Source organism: Malaclemys terrapin, chromosome 9, assembly GCF_027887155.1.
Source record: "Malaclemys terrapin pileata isolate rMalTer1 chromosome 9, rMalTer1.hap1, whole genome shotgun sequence".
Lineage (NCBI taxonomy): Eukaryota > Metazoa > Chordata > Testudines > Emydidae > Malaclemys > Malaclemys terrapin.
This window is the reverse complement of record NC_071513.1, coordinates 60,670,113-60,688,627: the sequence shown is the minus strand read 5'-3', so window position 1 is coordinate 60,688,627 and position 18,515 is coordinate 60,670,113. Positions and strand designations below refer to the sequence as shown.

The window sequence follows — 18,515 nt, the reverse complement described above, 5'->3', positions numbered from 1 at the left end:
ATGCCACCCAACTCCTTGATAAGTGTACAATACATTATTATTTTACACTGTAAAAATTAAATAATTATGAAATGTAGTGGATTAATGGCTGCATTGTAATGAGCCGGAATGAAAGCTGCTGCAAGTGGCTTAACTGGGCAACTAGTGGAAAGGGCTTAGGATCTCATCCTGCCAACATCTGCACCTGTGAGTAACTTACTGACATCAGTGTCCTTCCTATTGAATTCTAGGGGACTACTCATATCAGTAAAGTTACATATATGTGTGAATAAGATTACTCAAAGGCCTACTTAAAGGTAAGCATGTGAGGTGACCAGGCTTTTGTGTGTGGATAAGGCAGTAAAAATGCAGAACTCAGTAACACAAAATAAAAGACACTTTCAAATTTTTCTTCACTATGCTGCAGTTTGGTTACAGTTCATATCTACTAGATAAACAGGTAAAAAAAATAATAATGTTCTTCTAGGGCATATCAGAAAAACAGTAAAAAATCTCTCACCTGCGTGGTCTAGTTCTTGGGGACATCATTTCATTTCCAAGTATGTGATATCTTCTTGCTTCATGTAGCAGCTGATAACACTCTAGAGAATTCTGAATCAGCTGTTCCACTTCCACTGTCTGTACAAAATAGTTAGGATGTAATAAAGGGAGTCTCACATGTGTTAGAAGTTCCTGTAACACTGGTCTTCTCAGATCAACAGCACGGTAAACCCAGCGCATAACTGCTTCAAAAACCATCTCTTCTTTACTGATCACCAACTCATCACTACAAATATAATCAATGAGCTCATCTTTCCCAAGCTCAAGAAATTCTTCATGCTGAGAAACATCCTCGAATGTCTGCAGTGCAAAATTTCTGCATTTGGTGAAGAGTGTCTTTAGTGAGTGTGTATCAGCAAAACGCTGGATTCCCAGGCAGTTACAAGGATCCAGTTGCTCTTCCAGGAACTTGGCACAAGCATCACGCAGAACACTAATTTGAAAGAGACTTGATGTTTCAAAGATATATTGCACATTCTCTGTAGTGATTTTCACCTTGCCAGTGTACACGTACTGTAAAAAACAATCCATAGCTTCAGCAAAAATGCCATTGATCTCCACCAACATTTCTCTGCTTTCTCTGTGATCATTGCAAAACATAGCTCTGAAGTAGCTACTGCAGGCTGAGAGAACAGCTCGATGACAGGGAAACTCTCTTCCTTCCACACAGATAATTACATCTGTGAACAAGCGGCTGTCTCTAAACTCATTGAAGATCTGGAGTATGCTTTCAGCATGGGATGATCCTGAAGAGAAGTCAAAAAACTCATGACCTGATAAGGACTTCGGGTCCATTTCAAAAACTTTACGTTTGGTTGCAGGGGAATCACGGACCCCGCTATCCTCTCTATTCAGTCTGCGGCCCAGTATTAGTACCATTGTTACATCCGTTGACTATAGAATCATTGAGAAAAGATTTCTGAGTGTCTTCTGTACGGTGCTATGGCTAGAAGAATTAAAACATTTTAGTACCCAACAAATCAATTCTGACAGTTAATGCAATGAAAGAATTATGAAATTTATGAAACTTGCATAATACAAAACAAACAGCCTGATCAGTCTAAAATCTGTGTAACTTACACTACTCTAGTAACGGTCAAAAGTTATTATTTGGCAAATGAAATGTGACACCATGCAATGCAATGAAATATATCCTACTGTAATGCATACACACAAAGGACTGAGTTAAGGCTGCTGTGAGAACCATAATTATGAATACCCTAGCCTTTGCTTAATTGGAGTATCACCTTTATATCAAGCTTAAAAATGTCAAAAGGCTAAATCCTAAAGTCCTTACTCAAGCAAATCTCTCAGTTGATATCAGCAGGAGTTTGCCTGAGTAAAGACCTCAGGATTTTGCTATACAGATTTTTAAACTGCTTCTTACTACGTGTTTGCACAGCCCCTAGCACAACGCAAGTCTGATCTCAGGGCCTCCAGGTGCTCCTGTAATACCACTAATAAAAGTAATATTAAAGAAGAAATTTTTAAACTAGAACAATTGTAGAGGGAGGCTACAAACCACATCTCAGTCTTCAGTATCCATCAGTACCATAATGCAATCTATGGAGTTTAATGATTTTGTTTATCCCAGTGACCATTCCTGATCAGCAAAAGCAAATGTCTTAACTCTTTCTCCTTATCAGCAAAACAATCAGTTAATCAATATGCTATGGTGAAATTAAAAATTAATACAGGTTACTAATGTGCATTTTGGAAAAAATACTTAAAATTCATGTTGAAGCATAATGTAGATACCACAGAAAAAAGGCAACCGCATGAATAAGTATCAAATAAAAAATTATGTATATGTGTGAGAAAACCATTATGCAAGCAAATGAATAAGGAGTCTTTGCATCTGGAAGTAAGAAGTGGGGGCTACCTAATGAGTTAAAGGAGAATTTCTATTTTCTGACAATAATTAACTCCTATCTAAAATTTAAAAGCAAAGACTATAGTCGAAGGCATTATATCATTATCAATATATACAGCTCTCTCACTCACACACAAAGTATGTTAAAAGAATACTATTAAGATTGCAAAGTCAAACACTCAAAGGTTAGGAAATGAATTAAGGTTGCCTGTGAATATAATATAATTAATTTGCCTAGACATAGCCTGGTGAAGGTATATACGATGATCATCCCTATAAGCATAGCTCAGTTGGTATATCTTTTGATTCCTGATTTTTAAAACCAACTGGATTAAAGACCTACAAAACCTGGGAAGCACTCCTGCACTAACTTCCATAATTCTAAGTGCATGGATTCATTTTTAAACTTCCAGGAAGATGTGTCTCAAATTATTTTAAAACTTGTGCAAAAGATTCTTTTTAAAAAAAGGATTCTAAGAGATTACGTTCATTTCCTCTCATTCCCCATGTGCAGAGACAGTAATGCTGTTTCTAATACTAATTTTATTTCCTGACTGCCCAGCATCTTCAGAGCTGCATATTACTGGACCAAAGTCCGGTTACACCATCTCTTAACATAGAACAAAATGAACCATACTTTTTTTTAAACAGGCTTTTTATAAAGCCTCTTTAGAAGGCACTATTCTTGACTGTATTCTGTAGTACAATTTTCTCACTCAGACAATTTTAAAAAGGAACACTATAAATATACCAAACGTCATACTGTTGCTTTTTACATAGGGCTCAATTCTATTTCAGACACAATTTAATGAAAACCTCTAGAAATTATTTACAAGGTAGAAAACACTTTTGATAAGGTCATATGAAGGCTACAAAATAATTATCCTTAATTTGGATTAACACATGGATTACATGTCAATTTATTGCCTAAAGAATACTGTTGCATTCAATGTAACATTTTCAATAAAGCCTGCTAAAGCACCCAGTTAATATTGTGTCACTTGATATTCTAACCTGTATCTCTATACTCTATCCAATTGATTTTGCAACAGTTTTATCCAGTAGTGACATCTCCTGGGCCAAATGAAAATATTAAACTCACCAGTTATACTGCTTTCTAAGGAACTCAAATATGAAATTGCAGAACTACTAACTGTGGTATGTAACCTATTGCTTAAATCAGCATCTGTACAAGATGACTGGCGGATAGCTAATGTAACACTGATTTTTTAAAAAGGCTCCAGAGGCAATCCTGGCAATTACAGTCCAATAAGTCTAACTTCAGAACCAGGCAAACTGGTTGAAACTATAATAAAGAACAGAATTATCAGACGCATAGATGAAAGCGATTTGTTGGGGAAGAGTCAATATGACTTTTGTAAAGGGAAATCATGGCCTACCAATCTACTAGGATTCTTTAAGGGGGGTCAACAAACATGTAGACAAGGATGATCCAGTTGATATAGTGTACCTGAACTTCCGGAAAGCCTTTGACAAGACCCCTCTCCAAAGGCTCTTAAGCAAAGTAGCAGTTAAGGGATAAGAGGGAAGCTCCTCATGTATTAGTAATAGGTTAAAAGATAGGTAACAAAGGGTCAGAATAAATGGTCAGTTTTCACAGTGGAGAGAGGTAAAAAGTGGGGTCCCCCAATGATCTGTACTGGGACCAGTGCTTTTCAACATATTCATAAATCAGGGGTGGCCAACCTGAGCCTGAGAAGGAGCCAGAATTTATCAATGTACATTGCCAAAGAGCCACAGTAATATGTCAGCAGCCCCCCATGAGCTCCTCCACCCTGTTCCCAGCGCCTCCCACCCACCGGTGATCAGCACCTCCCCCTCCCTCCCTGCACTTCCCGATAAGCTGTTTCGTGGTGTGCAGGAGCAAAGGCGTGGCAGGCTGAGGGGAGTGGGCAGGGCCTGTGGCAGAGCCAGGGGTTGAGCAGTGAGCACCTCCTGGCACATTGGAAAGTTGGCACCTGTAGCTCCAGCCCCAGAGTTGGTGCCTATACAAGGTGCCGCATATTAACTTCTGAAGAGCTGCATGTGGCTCCAAAGCCACAGGTTGGCCACTCCTGTTCATAAATGATCTGGACAAGGGGGTAAACATTGCGGTGGCAAAGTTTGCAGACAATTCAAAATTATTCAAGATAGTTAAATCCAAAGCTGACTGTGAAGAGTTACAAAGGGATCTCAAAAAACTGGATGACTGGGTAAATGGACACTGGATTTATGGCTAAGGCTGCAAATTTGTCACGGAGGTCACGGATTCCGTGACCTCCATGACTTCTGCAGCGGCCGGTGCACCTGGCTATGGGGCACCTCAGGCAGCCCCTGCACCAGTCGTACCAGCTGCTGCTGGGGCAGTATTGGGCCACTGCGCTCCCCGCCCAGCAGCAGAGTTTAGGTGTGGGAGGGAGCAGGAGGTTGGGGCATGGGACGGGGTGAGGTGGGCTCTGGATGGCGCTTACCTGGGGGGCTCCCCGGAAGTGGCAACATCCCCCTCGCTCAGCTGCTAGGTGGAGGCATGGCCAGGCAGCTCTACACACAGCCTCTGCCTGCAGGCACCACCCCCACAGCTCCCACTGGCCATGGTTCCCAGCCAATGGGAGCCGCAAAGCCAGTGCTCTGGGCGGAGGCAGTGCGCAACTGCCCCCTCCAGCACCAGCGAGGGTTCTAGGTCGTGTGCCACCAACTGCCCTCCCCCAGCACACAGGCCGCCCTCCCTCAGCTCCTGCCATGCCCTCAGGCAGCCTCCCCTCCCCCCGTTTTAGTCACGGGTATTTTTAGTAAAAGTCATGGACAAGTCACGGACCGTGAATTTTTGCTTACTGCCTGTGACCTGTCTGTGACTTTTACAAAAAATACCTGTGACTAAAACGTAGCCTTATTTAGGGCTTATTACAAAAATCTGTAATCCACTAGCCCCCTTTTGGTCCTATGACTGCAGAGGTTTTAACAGGCCACTGTACCTTGAATGGTCCCTTACGATATGTGCTAACTACTTATGCTAAACAATCTTTTCCACCTTACATTTAGTTTGGACACTCGGAATACCTTTCCCAGACCTGAAGAAGAGCTCTGTGTGGCTTGAAAGCTTGTCTCTTTCACCAACAGAAATTGATCCAATAAAAGATATTACTTCACTCATCTTGTCTTTCTAATATCCTGGCACTGACACGGCTACAACTACACTGCATACATGGGTAACCAAATGTCAGATGAAATTGAATGTTGATAAAGTATTGTGAATTGGAAAACATAATCCCAACTATACTTACAAAATGATGGGGCCTAAATAGCTGCTAGCACTCAAGAAAGATCTTGGAATCACTGTGGATAGTTCTCCGAAAAAATCTGCTCAAAGGGCAGCAGAGGGCAAAAAAGCTAAGAGAATATTAGGAACCACTAGGAAAGGGATGGATAATAAGATGGAAAATACCATGATGCCACTATATAAATCCATGGTATGCCCACACCTGGAATACTGCATGCAGTTCTGGTTGCCCTATCACAAAAAAGATATATTAGAATTGTAAAAATTACAGAGAAGGGCAACAAAAATGATTAGGGATAATGGACCAGCTTTCAGATGAGGAGAGATTAAAAAGACAGTGTTCATCTGAGAAAAGAGATGACTAAAGGGGGGGAACATGATACAAGTCTATAAAATCATGAATAGTGTGCAGAAAGTGAGTAAGGAAATGTTATTTACTCCCTCACATAACACAAGAATCGGGGTCACCTGATGAAATTACTAGTCAGCAGGTTTACAACAAACAAAAAGGAAGTACTTGTACACACATCACACAGTCAACTTGTGGAATGTTGTGAAGGTTAACAAAAATTAGATAAATTCATGGAGGATCAATGGCTATTAGCCAAGATAGTCAGGGATGCAACTCTGTAGTCTGAGTGTCCTTAAATCTCTTACTGCCAGAAGCTGGGACTGGACGACAGGGATGGATCACTTGCTAAATTGCCCTGTTCTGTTCATTGCCTCTGAAGCATCTGGCACCAGCCACTGTCAGATGACAGGATACTGGGCTAAAAGGACCATTGGTCTGATCCAGTATGGTTCTTATATTCTTATATTGAGGCCTAACCCTGCCACATTTACTCATATTGATACTAATTGTACAGTAAATTCAGGCTACTCAGCATGAGAAAGTGTGGCAGATTGGGATTTACATCAGCAGTAAAAAAGGAAAGTGCAACTGTGAGAATATAACTATAAACCTAAAGGCCTGATTTTGATCTAACTGATGTAAATCAGAAGTAACTTCAATGAAGCTGATGGAGTTATACCCAGGTAAAACTAGCATGTAAACAGAATTATGGCCTTAGTGTATAGCATAACAGGGCAAAATTCTTTTCATCTTATTCCCATGAGCAATCTTATTGATTTCAATGGGATTATTCACATAAGTAAAGAAAGCAGGATTTGGTTCTTATTAAATTGACAAATTTAAGTTTTAGCATGCAATATACAGTGCAATTCATAATACTTATTAATTGCTTAATAACAGGCATTGTGTTTTCAAGCCATGTACCTAAACCAATAGTTCTAAACCAACCATTGCACCGTGACCCCCTTCTGACAAGAAAAATTACTACATGACCTCACGAACGGGGACCGAAACAACCCACTTTGGGGGTCCCAAGCCACAGTTTGAGAACCCCTGACCTAAACTGCAAGATCATTGAGGAAGGGAACGTGTGTCTTCTATACTTTGTACAGGGATGAGGACAAAAGTCAGCAATCAATTAGTAAAATAATAATGTAATAAATAATAAAATACAGCTTCATCGAAGTGCATGGTACTTTAAAGAAATGCTCTCAAGAGCTACCAATCTTCTTTCATTTCTTTAAAGTACCATGCACTTTTATGAAGCTTTAGTTTATTATTTATCACATTATTATTACTAACAAAGTATATCACACAAATGATACCAAAGGGGGGAAGAAATTAGGGAGGAAAGCAAATTACAACAAACCAATAGTAGAATTCACTGCTTTTAAACGTTTTAGATTGCAATCCTTGTCCTGCTGAATTAAAAGGTTGTATTTCCACTAACTGCAATGGGAACAGGAATTACACCTCTACCCCAATATAACACTGTCCTCGGGAGCCAAAAAATCTTACCGCGTTATAGGTGAAATCGCGTTATATCGAACTTGCTTTGATCTGCCGGAGTGCGCAGTCCCACCCCCCTCCCCCGGAGCGCTGCTTTACCGCGTTATATCCGAATTCGTGTTATATCAGGTCGCGTTATATCGGGGTAGAGGTGTAGTTCCTAGAATTTATACGTACTGTCCTTTCTATGGCCTTGTTTAGGTAATATCAGAAAAATACTTCCATTGGTGCTACCACCCATTCAGTTGCATCAGTGTTAACAGGGAGAGTGGGGGTGGGCCCTAGGGCTTGTCTACACTTGAAAGTTAACACAGGTAAATTAGGGTGTGAATGTCAAGTGCAACAGCTGTTCCTGACTAACTCCATGTTACTGGATTCAGAGTGGATTAAACGAAACAGGAACAAGGCACAAATTTAACTAAAGCTAAAGAGAGAGAAATGAAAAATCCCCCAAAGAGTAAAGTTTCTAAGCAACCCCTACATCTCTAAAATGACATAATACATAGAAGAAAAATAATGGCAAGACCTTGTGTAAATCTTTATTTACATGGAGAGTCACACTGAGGTAACTGAACTACTTGTGAGAGTAAGGAAGACTTTCATGCGGAAGGTTTGGTGAGACTGGCCCTTAAATCAGCACAAAGAAGGTATGTTCATTTATTTTGTCAGAAAGAACAATCCATTTTTTCCATTGACAAGTTTTGAGGTCACTTTAATATTTAGGCCCTGATCTTGCAATGAGCTATGGGTAGGCAAACCCCTGAGCCAGGCAGAGCTCACTGGAGAACCAAGATCATAAATTTTCACTGTTCCAGTACAGCAGTCTTTCATGTCACTTTTATAATCCCATGTTATGAAGTGAACTATACATCAACTGTAAAACGCTGCTTTGGTGTATAAGGTTTGTGCAGTGAGTTAATTTTTTTTAAACCAAATTTTTACCCATAATTTGGATACACTTAAAATTATATGAAAGGAAAAATTTGACAGATGTGACATACCTTTTGTGCTTCTGTAATTAAAATTGGCAAGAAAAGTTGCTCCCTAACATAATGTTAATTTCTTGTATTGCACAAGGGGATCTAAACCCTTGAAAAATCCAGCTACTTCATAATAAAAAAAGTTTTAATTAAGCTGAGCCAAAGGTTAACTGAAAAAGGCAAAAAGCTGTTCCAACTTGTTTTTATCTATTAATCTTTGGTATTCATATAGTACCAATCACTGTTGTAGCTGGCATTTTTCTGGTGGCCCTACCATTTTCTGTAAAAAGTAAATACTGTAAATGTTTACCCTTACAGTTGTGAAGAAAACTTTTGGAATGTGAACCACTGTGCTTCTCTTTTCCTGAGTCTGCAGACAACCTGAAACAATAGATTGGAGAGATGTGAATTTCCCCATTCATCTAAACTCTTTGGGGCAGGGACCATCTCATACTGCTCCCCCATAAACTTCAATTTCATCACATTAGCACATGTTAAAGTCTATGCTGTCTAAGGGCTATGCTACACATTGCCTGATTTAGGAACAACTGTTCCCGAATAACTCCATGGGGTAGGCCTGATCTATACTACAAATTTACGCCAGCATAATTATATTGGCTAGGAATGTAAAAAATCATAACCCCTAACCAATATAGCTATGCTGGAAAAAAAAAAAAAAACAGTCCAGTGTAAACCCAATTATTCCGACTGAAGGGTACTTTTGTCAGCACAGCTAATGTTGTTCGGGAAGGTGGTATTAGGGCTAGTCTACACTAGAAAAAGGTTGACCTAGCTACATTCATCAGAGTTGTGAAAAATCTGCACCCTCAGTAATGGAGTTAAGACGACCTAAGCCCCAGTGTAGACAGTGCTAGGTCAACAGAAGAACCTGCTTGTTGTTGTAGTAAGTGTCTATAGCTATATATACCCTCCCTAAATGACGTAAGCTACAGCATATGAAGATTCTTTTGCAGGATAAACTGCATCTACATGGATTTTTTTTGCCAGCATGTTGGCTAGAGGGATGATTTTTTTCATATTCTGACATAAGTTGTATAGGCAAAACTTTGTAGTGTAGACTTGGCCCAAGTGTAGACAAGCCCTAAGGCCAGGTCTACATTATGAAAGGTTTGCCAGATTGACCACTGAAGCCCGACCTGATCTTGGAAACCCTTGTTTAGGAGTTTCTGTATTGTTAATTCATATGTTAAAATAAACTAAGCTGCTTAAGAACAGCTGTTATAAAAGTAGGGGAAACACTATAAAGAATTATTTCAAATAGGCTTTGCTATCAGCAGTAGACCTAGTGAGGCCTAGCAGTTAGCATAAACAGTTGACATAAGTTAGCTTGAGTGTTTGGCTTAGGTTATAAGTACTTTTGCAATATAGATCTTGTAATAAATAAGTAAACTGGAAAAGAACAAAAACCAGGGGGACTTTTAGTATGTGTAAACATGAAGTTAACTGCATTGATGCGTTAGAAATATTAGAAAATGTACCGAGGCATGTGGCTTGTGTCAACAATCAGAACCCAGTTATGGTTTTCTGGATAACCCTACATGAACCTTAGGCTGGAAAATAATCTAAATATGGTACCTGGGTGTGTGGGTGCTCAGGGAAAAGGAGTATAAAAAAAGATGTATGCCCAATCTCTGGTGTGTGCATCGGGGTGATCAGATGGTGGAAGCCGGGAGCATTACATCCCACTTATGATGTTCTGCACTGACTCTTTCTTCTATCTTCACCAGTCTCTACTATATTGTGAGTATGTCAGCAGGGACTGCTTTATTCTTTAGGAGTTTTCTGTGTATTGATGCTTATTAGGGCTGTCAATTAATCGCAGTTAACTCACGCAATTAACTCAAAATTTGTTATTAATTGTGATTAATCGCAGTTTTAATCACACTGTTAAACAATAGAATACCAATTGAAAATTATTAAGTATTTTGGATGTTTTTCTACATTTTCAAATATTTGATTTCAATTTGCAACACAGAATACAAAGTGTACAGTGCTCACTTTATATTTATTTTTAGTATAAATATTTGCTCTGTAAAAATGATAATAAAAAGAAATAGTATTTTTCAATTAACCTCATACAAGTACTGTAGTGCAATCTCTTTATCAGGAAAGTTGAACTTACAAATGTAGAATTATGTACAAAAAAACCCTGCACTCAAAAATAAAACAGTGTAAAATTTTAGACCCTACAAGTCCACTTAGGCCTAGTTCCAGTTCAGTCAATCACTAATACAAACACGTTTGTTTACATTTGCGGGAGAGAATACTGCCCGCTTGTTATTTACATCACATGAAAATGAGAATAGATGTTCGCATGGCACTGTGGTAGTCGGCATTACTAGGTATCTACGTGCCAGATATGCTAAACATTTGTAAGTGCCTTCATGCTTTGGCCAATATTCCAGAGGACATGCTTCCATGCCGATGATGCTTGTTAAAAAAATAATGCTTGTTAAAAAAATAATACACCTCTACCCCAATATAACGCTGTCCTCGGGAGCCAAAAAATCTTACCACGTTATAGGTGAAACTGCGTTATATTGAACTTGCTTTGATCCGCCGAAGTGCGCAGCCCTGCCCCCCCGGAGCGCTGCTTTACCGCGTTATATCCGAATTCATGTTATATCGGGTCATGTTACATCGGGGTAGAGGTGTACGTTAATTAAGTTTGTGACTGAACTCCTTGGGGGGGGAATGGTATGTCTCCTGCTCTGTTTTACCTGCATTCTGCCATATATTTCATGTTATGGCAGTCTTGCATGATGACCCAGCACATGTTGTTTGATTTAAGAACACTTTCACTGCAGATTTGACAAAATGCAAAGAAGATACCAATGTGAGATTTCTAAAGATAGCTACAGCACTTGACACAAGGTTTAAGAATCTGAAGTGCCTTCCAAAAGCTGAGAGAGACGAGGTATAGAGCATGTTTTCAGAGGACTTAAAAGAGCAACACTCTGCTGAGGAAACTACAGAATCCGAACCACCAAAAAAGAAAATCAATCTTTTGTTGGTGGCATCTGACTGAGATGATGAAAATGAACATGCGTCGGTCCACACTGCTTTGGATTGTTATTGAGCAGAACCCTTCATCAGCATGGAAGCATGTATTCTGGAATGGTGGCTGAAGCATGAAGGGACATATAAATCTTTACCGCATCTGGCTGGTAAATATCTTTCAACGGTGGCTACAATAGTGCCATGCAAACGCCTGTTCTCACTTTCAGGTGACATTGTAAACAAGAAGCAGGCAGCATTATCTCTTGCAAATGTAAACAAACGTGTTTGTCTGTAGCGATTGGCTGAACAAGAAGTAGGACTGAGTAGACTTGTAGGCTGTAAGTTTTACATTGTTTTATTTTTGAGTGCAGGTTTTTTTTGTACATAATTCTACATTTGTAAGTTCAACTTTCCTGATAAAGAGATTGCACTACCGTACTTGTATGAGGTGAATTGAAAAATACTATTTTTTATCATTTTTACAGTGCAAATATTTGTACTAAAAATAAATATAAAGTGAGCACTGTACACTTTGTATTCTGCGTTGTAATTGAAATCAATATTTGAAAATTTAGAAAATATCCAAAAATATTTAAATAAATGGTATTCTATTATTAACAGAGCAATTAATCGTGATTTATTTTTCTAATTGCTTGACAGCCCTAACGATTATCCTTGGATTTATTTGGATAATTCAAGTTTCTAAGTGTGGCTCTCCAATCTCATAATAATTTCAAGTAGCCACCTGACTAAAGAACCTGTGATTAGTGACTTGTGTAATCTGCACCCCAAATTAATGAAAGACTACAGTCAGTATACCTCTACTGGCAAACCCATCTACTGTACATATAGCTTGCCCTGGCAAAAATTGCTTTTGTCAGGATAGCTTATACTGGTTCCCTGAGCAAAATAAGACACATGGGCAAAAGCACTTTTATGCCAGTATAACTGCATCTACACTAGGGCTTTTGCCAGCATAGAAATGTCATAAGAAAAAGATCACACCCTTACCAACATTAATACAGTGGCAAAAGTTGCTAATGTAAACCTGGCCCAGAGCCTTGTCTTTACCAGGAAAACAGGTGTTTTTTTATCACGTTACTAACACATGGTAAAAACAAACAAAATCCAAATCCATAGTCTGGCTGCTGTGTGTAGTACTAGGTGTTATCTACTCTAACAACACACCTTTAATCCTAGTCAAGACAAAGCTATGTGTTTGTATAGCACTGTCCTAGTGCAACGACCTTGGGTGGGCCTCTACTGTAATACAACTAAATAAATACCAGTGTTTATGCTGAAGCCTAATAACTGCATTTTAATTCTCATTCTAATTATTTTAATGATTATTTTAACAAACATATCAGGTGGATGTGCTTTATTCCACATAGTTGGACATCATAAATCAAATACGGAAAAGACTGTTCATCTAGTCCATCCTTCTGACCAAAATAGGATTGTTCCCTACAGTATATTCTCTAACTTTTGTTCAGCCTGCTTTTAAAAAGTGATGTATAAAAGGGGGGAAATGTTTCTTTTTTTGTTTCTGTGTGACATTAGAAAGGTCTAAAAAGTTTCAGGGATTTTTAAGAGTTTTTTTCTGCTTGTTATTTTACACTAGAAATTCAGGTCTTGCATGCTCTTGAAATCTGTGACTGAAGAACTGACGTGCAGTACACTAAAACCACTCCTAATGCCTTAATTCAATGGGATTTCCTTATGTCACGTTTAATTTAAATCAGTGGGAGTTTTGAGCGTGTAACGATGGCAAGATTGGTTTTATACTTACGTTTATACACCTGAATATTTCTTTGTTAAAAAAATCCCACAGAAACACAGAAATAGAAAAAAGATGCATTGTACCATCAAGGCGGTAAAAATCATGGACAAAAGCCAGGAAATTGAAGGCTGATATTGTCTTCAGTTTACACTGTTGACTTTTTCCTGTTTACAGCCACTTGAGTCAATGGCAGAGCATGGGTTACTGGCTTTTGTCTGATTGCATCACAGCCCTAACATTATTTAAATACAGATTTTGCATATGTTATAAATGTATGTCCTGAAACTTGAGTACTATTTCACCAGGTATTATCAGGAGGATTCTATTTATACTTTGTGCCCTGAGGGCTAACTGCATATTAGCACAGTTATAATCCAAGAATGTTTCAAGGTTGTTGTTCCCCACCCCCTCTCCCCCCCCACACACAAGAGTGAAATGGCAAAAAACTGCTACAAAAGGTTGCAACATAAAGGCCTACTGAGGTCAATGGGAGTTTTGCCTAAGTGAGTTGTGAGGCCCATGTGGCGATATTCCCAGGCTGAGGCAATGTACTCATAACTTGTTTACTCTATGTAGGGTCGGTATGAACAGTACTACAAAAATAGAAGCCTGGTACCATTCTTCCCAGTGCATGATTTACCAGACTCTAGATTATTTGCAACAGAAACAATATATGGTAAAGAGACACAGTTGTGTTGCTGTGTCACTGTCAACTAAGAAACCCCTCTGTTTCTAATCTCTGTGATTTGGAATTATTTAGGACAATCAGTGTGGGACAGGAAGCACTTAACTGCTTTGAGAAGCATTGCCAAATATCTCATTTTAATATTCGTTTAATCCCACTTTGGACTTGTCTATACTAGAAATTTAAAAAAAAACCCGTTTTTAAATAGGCACAGTTGCCTAAGTTTTTAAAAAGGTTTAAATGGCAGTTCAGACCTAACAAATGCATTTCAAAACTAGTTCAGACTAACATGCAATTCAGGGTCTGTCTATACCGGGGAGATTCTGTTCTGCAAAAGATGGTCAAGGCTTTACTATGGGCACGTCTTCATTGGCAACGTCTTCACCCAGCAGCGCTTAATGTGTAGTCTCGGCACAGCGCTGGTAGCTATTCCCCTCCTGGAGGTGGGTTTTTTATAGCGCGGGAACAGCTTTAACGTTGCTAGTGAAGACGTAGCCCTCCACAAACAGTTGTTCCGGGTAAAAAAAAAAGCCATGTTTGCGGAGTTTCTAGTATCTACATGGAGCTAGTCAACTGGCAGCCTGTTACCTGGAATCACAACACAAGGGCGCTTGCAGCCATAGGCGCTGTGCGCGTACCACTGCCAGGGCCACGGGGAGGCGCACAAGGGAGCAGCCCTGGCCTCCACACCTGGCACTTCCCGACATGGGCCCGCACCGCGCTGAGCGGGTCGGTCTCTCCCGGTCCGGAGCCCGCTCTACACAACTACTCTAGGCGGCGGCCTGGACAACAGCCTGGCCCGCCCGCCTGTCCCCTTCCCTCGGGCTCCGGCTGGAGACCGTCCGGCGGCGAACCAAGGGGACGGGGGAGGAATGCCTCAGACTGGCGCCAGGAATGATAACCATCCCGACCTCCACTGGGCACCACAAGGTGTGCGCATGCGCGTTACTACAATGGGCTCCCTCAAGGCACTACCAGCATCATGGGCTGCCACGTGTGCGCACGCGCGCGCCCTCCAGCTCACCTTCACCCGGGGAAGCCTTAGCGACAACCCATCTCCTCGCCCGAATATTTCTGCCCAATCAGACCGAAGCAGCACCAAAGTCCCGCCTCCTGCTCCCTTTTTATCCAATCGCCAGTACCCTTAACCCCCCCCCAACACCTTTGTTATTAGGAGGAGGCTAAGAAAGGAAGGATCCAAATTACTAAATACCGAGGGGTGCAGCGCCACCCCTTCCCTCCGTTGTGGTTTGCCCTAGTCCACATACTCCAAGGGGGGGGAGAAAGAACGTTACTACCCTCTCTAGGCCCTGTAGTACCCTCGCCGGGCCCGGAGGGGTTACTGTGATGGGGGGGCAGCACCTCTTCCCCCCGAGAAAGGGTCATCCCCTGTGATCGGCTCAACCACAACGTGTCCCGCCGCGACGGACACAGCCGGCACACGGGGGACCCCGGCGAGGAGCCCGGTTCTCTGAGGCTCCGCGCCTGCGCCAGGCCTGTCCCCCTGCGGCCGAGCCCCGGGCCCCTCAGCAAGCCCAGCCTGCGCCCCCTCCCCGCCAGGCTGGGGACCGCTCCGTACCTAGAGACCGGATGCTCGGGGAGGGGAACTTGACACCCACCTGGGGGGGGGGGGGACGTTACTAGGCGCCCAGAGACCGGCAGGCTCAGCCTCCTGCTCCCTTGGCCACGAGCTGTGGGGGTAGGGGTCTGTCACAGCAGCGGGTGGGTGAGGCGCTGTGGCCTGCCATGGGCAGGAGGTCAGACAAGATGAGCACGTTGGTTCCTTCTGGGCTTAAAGTCTATGGTCCCTGCCCCAGGCTGCTTTACACCCGTCCCCGCTGGCAGCAGACAACCTGGTGTGCTGGGACACGGCTCCTGGCCCCAGCCCCTGGAGCCCCCCAACACACAGGGTGACTGCCGCTGTGATTCGCTGACAGCTACGCACAGACACCCGTTACCTCTCAGTCCTGGCTCCTGCAGATTTGCTGGTGCTGGGAAGTGGGGCTGCTGCTTGTCCTCTGGTTCTGCCTTTTTTGTTTTAGGGCTGTCTCTCTAGCTCCAGCTCAACTCAAAACAAAGGAGACCCTGAGAAACATGTGACCTGCCAAAGCCAAAACACATGATGTCAGTGACACGCCAGCCAGTGGGAGCACAGCGGCAGAAGTACTTGGGAGATGTAGTTCAAAGAGACCACAGCGATGCAAACATCCGTGTCACGTCGTTTGCCTGCCCATTTTAGTCCATGGTCAGAGTTGAAGTTGGTATTTTAAACCATTAGCAACTATCAAGGGCCAACTTCCCAAAAATAATTGCACCACCCATCTAAAATATAGATACACCCAGGCATTTGTTGGCATGTATAATTTACACATGAATTTTCTGAATGGAACTAGAACTGAATAGTCTTAACTGCAGTGAAAATTTAGTCCTTAGCTGTAACTTGAGGTAATATTTTCAGAAGGCCACTTCCAAAAATGAGCCCACAATCTTGGTGAGTGCAACCATCAGTGCTCACAAAAGTTCTGATTTATGCCCTTGACTGTTAGGACATTATATATTGGAAAATTATTCATAAGTGAAATTTTTAAACTAGATTTCTTGTTCGATAGTCAATGTTTCAATTCTGATTTAGTTGAAAGAAGAAAAAACTAGTGAAGAGGAAATTGGAAGCAGAACAGGCAAGAAGAAAATGAGAGGCTCAGTGAAAAATATTCTCCAACACCCACTGATATACAGTATTACAGCTTACAAATTATCATGTAATTTTAGCAGCCTAAATCCAAAATCTACTCAACTCCCTTTATCAAGATTATAATGAAAAAAACCAACAATTTATATTTTACTCCTCTTACAAAAAAAAAAAATGAACCTTCACCCTGAGTGAGTATAATTTTGCAATCTGACAGTACCATATCTTTCAAATTAAAGCACTGTTTTCTCTTCAGTTGTTGCATTTTGTATCTGGTGCTTCTGTGTCCCCCAAAATCTACAAATGTATTTTTGGGGCCTACCCAATATATATTAGGAAAGTACACAACTGACTAATGAATATGACAATGTCTCCTCTCATAAATAGGCCCCAAAATAGGAAATAGTTAAAAAAGAAAAAAAGAGAGGATCCTTACTTCATCTACTCCAGCTACAATCTCCCCCAATTAATCTCTGTTCTCCAATATACACCGTGTTGTCAGTAGGCACCATTTAATTGTGTTTAACACAAATGTCAGGATTTTTCCTTCTTGCTCACTTCAGGAAAAGCTGTAATTTTGGCAAGATTGGCTCCAAGGATTGTATGAGAACAACACTGCTCCGATACCGCTGAATTTCTAAGGCACCTGAGTGCATAGCTAGTTCACTGCATGAGGAAAAAAGGGGCCAAGATGTTACTCAGACTCTCCCTCCCACTCTGTAGAGATGGGGAGAAGAGGAAATAGTATAATTCCTGGTTATATTTAGGTAGTAGTTTCTCTGCATGCCCAGCTCTTCACAATCTGCCATGTCCTCACCTGCTACCAGTGCTAGTGAACCAGTAACAGATGAAGGAGGCAGCAGTACAAGGAAATTTAGACCTACAAACAGCTCACTTCTCTGCAGGTTGAAGAAAGCAGTAATGAGTTGGGGTGTTATAATAATTGAGCCTACAAATTTACTTTAATTATGAGCTCAACTGTAAAAGTATTTAAAAGTTCATGAAATGTAACAACAACCTACAATCATAAATGTTGATGGGAAAAGGTACAAAAAGGAGACAGAAAAACTGAATAAGTCTAAACTAAAAGGCCTGCTGATCGGTTCAAAGACTGTTAAAATCATGCTTGATGCAAACAAGATGTGGAACCAGAAATCAGTGAACCAAAACTGGTGTGTCAGAAACAAGGCTTAATTGGTGGACAAAATAATGGGCTATCCACCAATCATTCCTTTTTTGTGTTCTTAAACAAAGAGACTTGGGTGTGTGTGTGTGTGGGAAGTATAAGAAGAACAGACAGAGACTACTGGAGTGAGCTTCCCCATCATGGCTTCCATCCTCACTGTCTCCTGGGACTCTGGACCTTCATCATAATCCTGAGGGATGTCTTGATCGGGTCAGGCCGGAGAGGTATCCAGAGGACAACAGCAGCCCCGGAAGCTCCAGTTGAATCCCAAACCACCACCTGAGATGAAATGGGATTAGACTTTAAAAACAGCAGTAACGAGCAGATTCAGCTCATCTCAACTAACTTCTCTCTTCCCCAAAAGGACAGTTATTACCATATTTGACACCATCTAACATACTGTCAAACAAGGATGTTTTTTCCTTCTAAAAACTCTCTGTAGCTAAAGAAAAAGGGAACAAGAAATTTTGTGAAAATGAAAGCCTTACTTAATACTTTATATTTCAATTGCTTTAACTCCTTTTCTTTCTTCTCCATATCTTTAATAAAAGGTTAAAAGGATTTTGAATGGTGTTTGAGCCATGGTACAAAGCAGGCTGAAGTCTCTGTATACCAAATCTTGT

At 41.1% G+C, this 18,515-nt stretch overlaps 1 protein-coding gene across 3 annotated transcripts in view; it reads right to left on the bottom strand.

The window, feature by feature from the left end:
• KLHL24 (kelch like family member 24) overlaps nt 1–16,087 on the bottom strand; it is a 47,131-nt gene extending 31,044 nt beyond the window's left edge. The window contains exons 1-3 of one of the 3 annotated variants that reach the window (XM_054038988.1): nt 15,976–16,087; nt 8,842–8,912; nt 500–1,486 (exon numbers count right to left, since the gene is read on the bottom strand). In XM_054038988.1, coding sequence (XP_053894963.1) covers nt 500–1,419 — 920 coding nt within the window. In that variant the 5' untranslated portion in view covers nt 1,420–1,486; nt 8,842–8,912; nt 15,976–16,087. The remainder of the gene's footprint in view (nt 1–499; nt 1,487–8,841; nt 8,913–15,975) is intronic. The other 2 variants (XM_054038987.1, XM_054038989.1) reach the window with 2 other exon arrangements.
• Nucleotides 16,088–18,515: the final 2,428 nt, after the last annotated feature.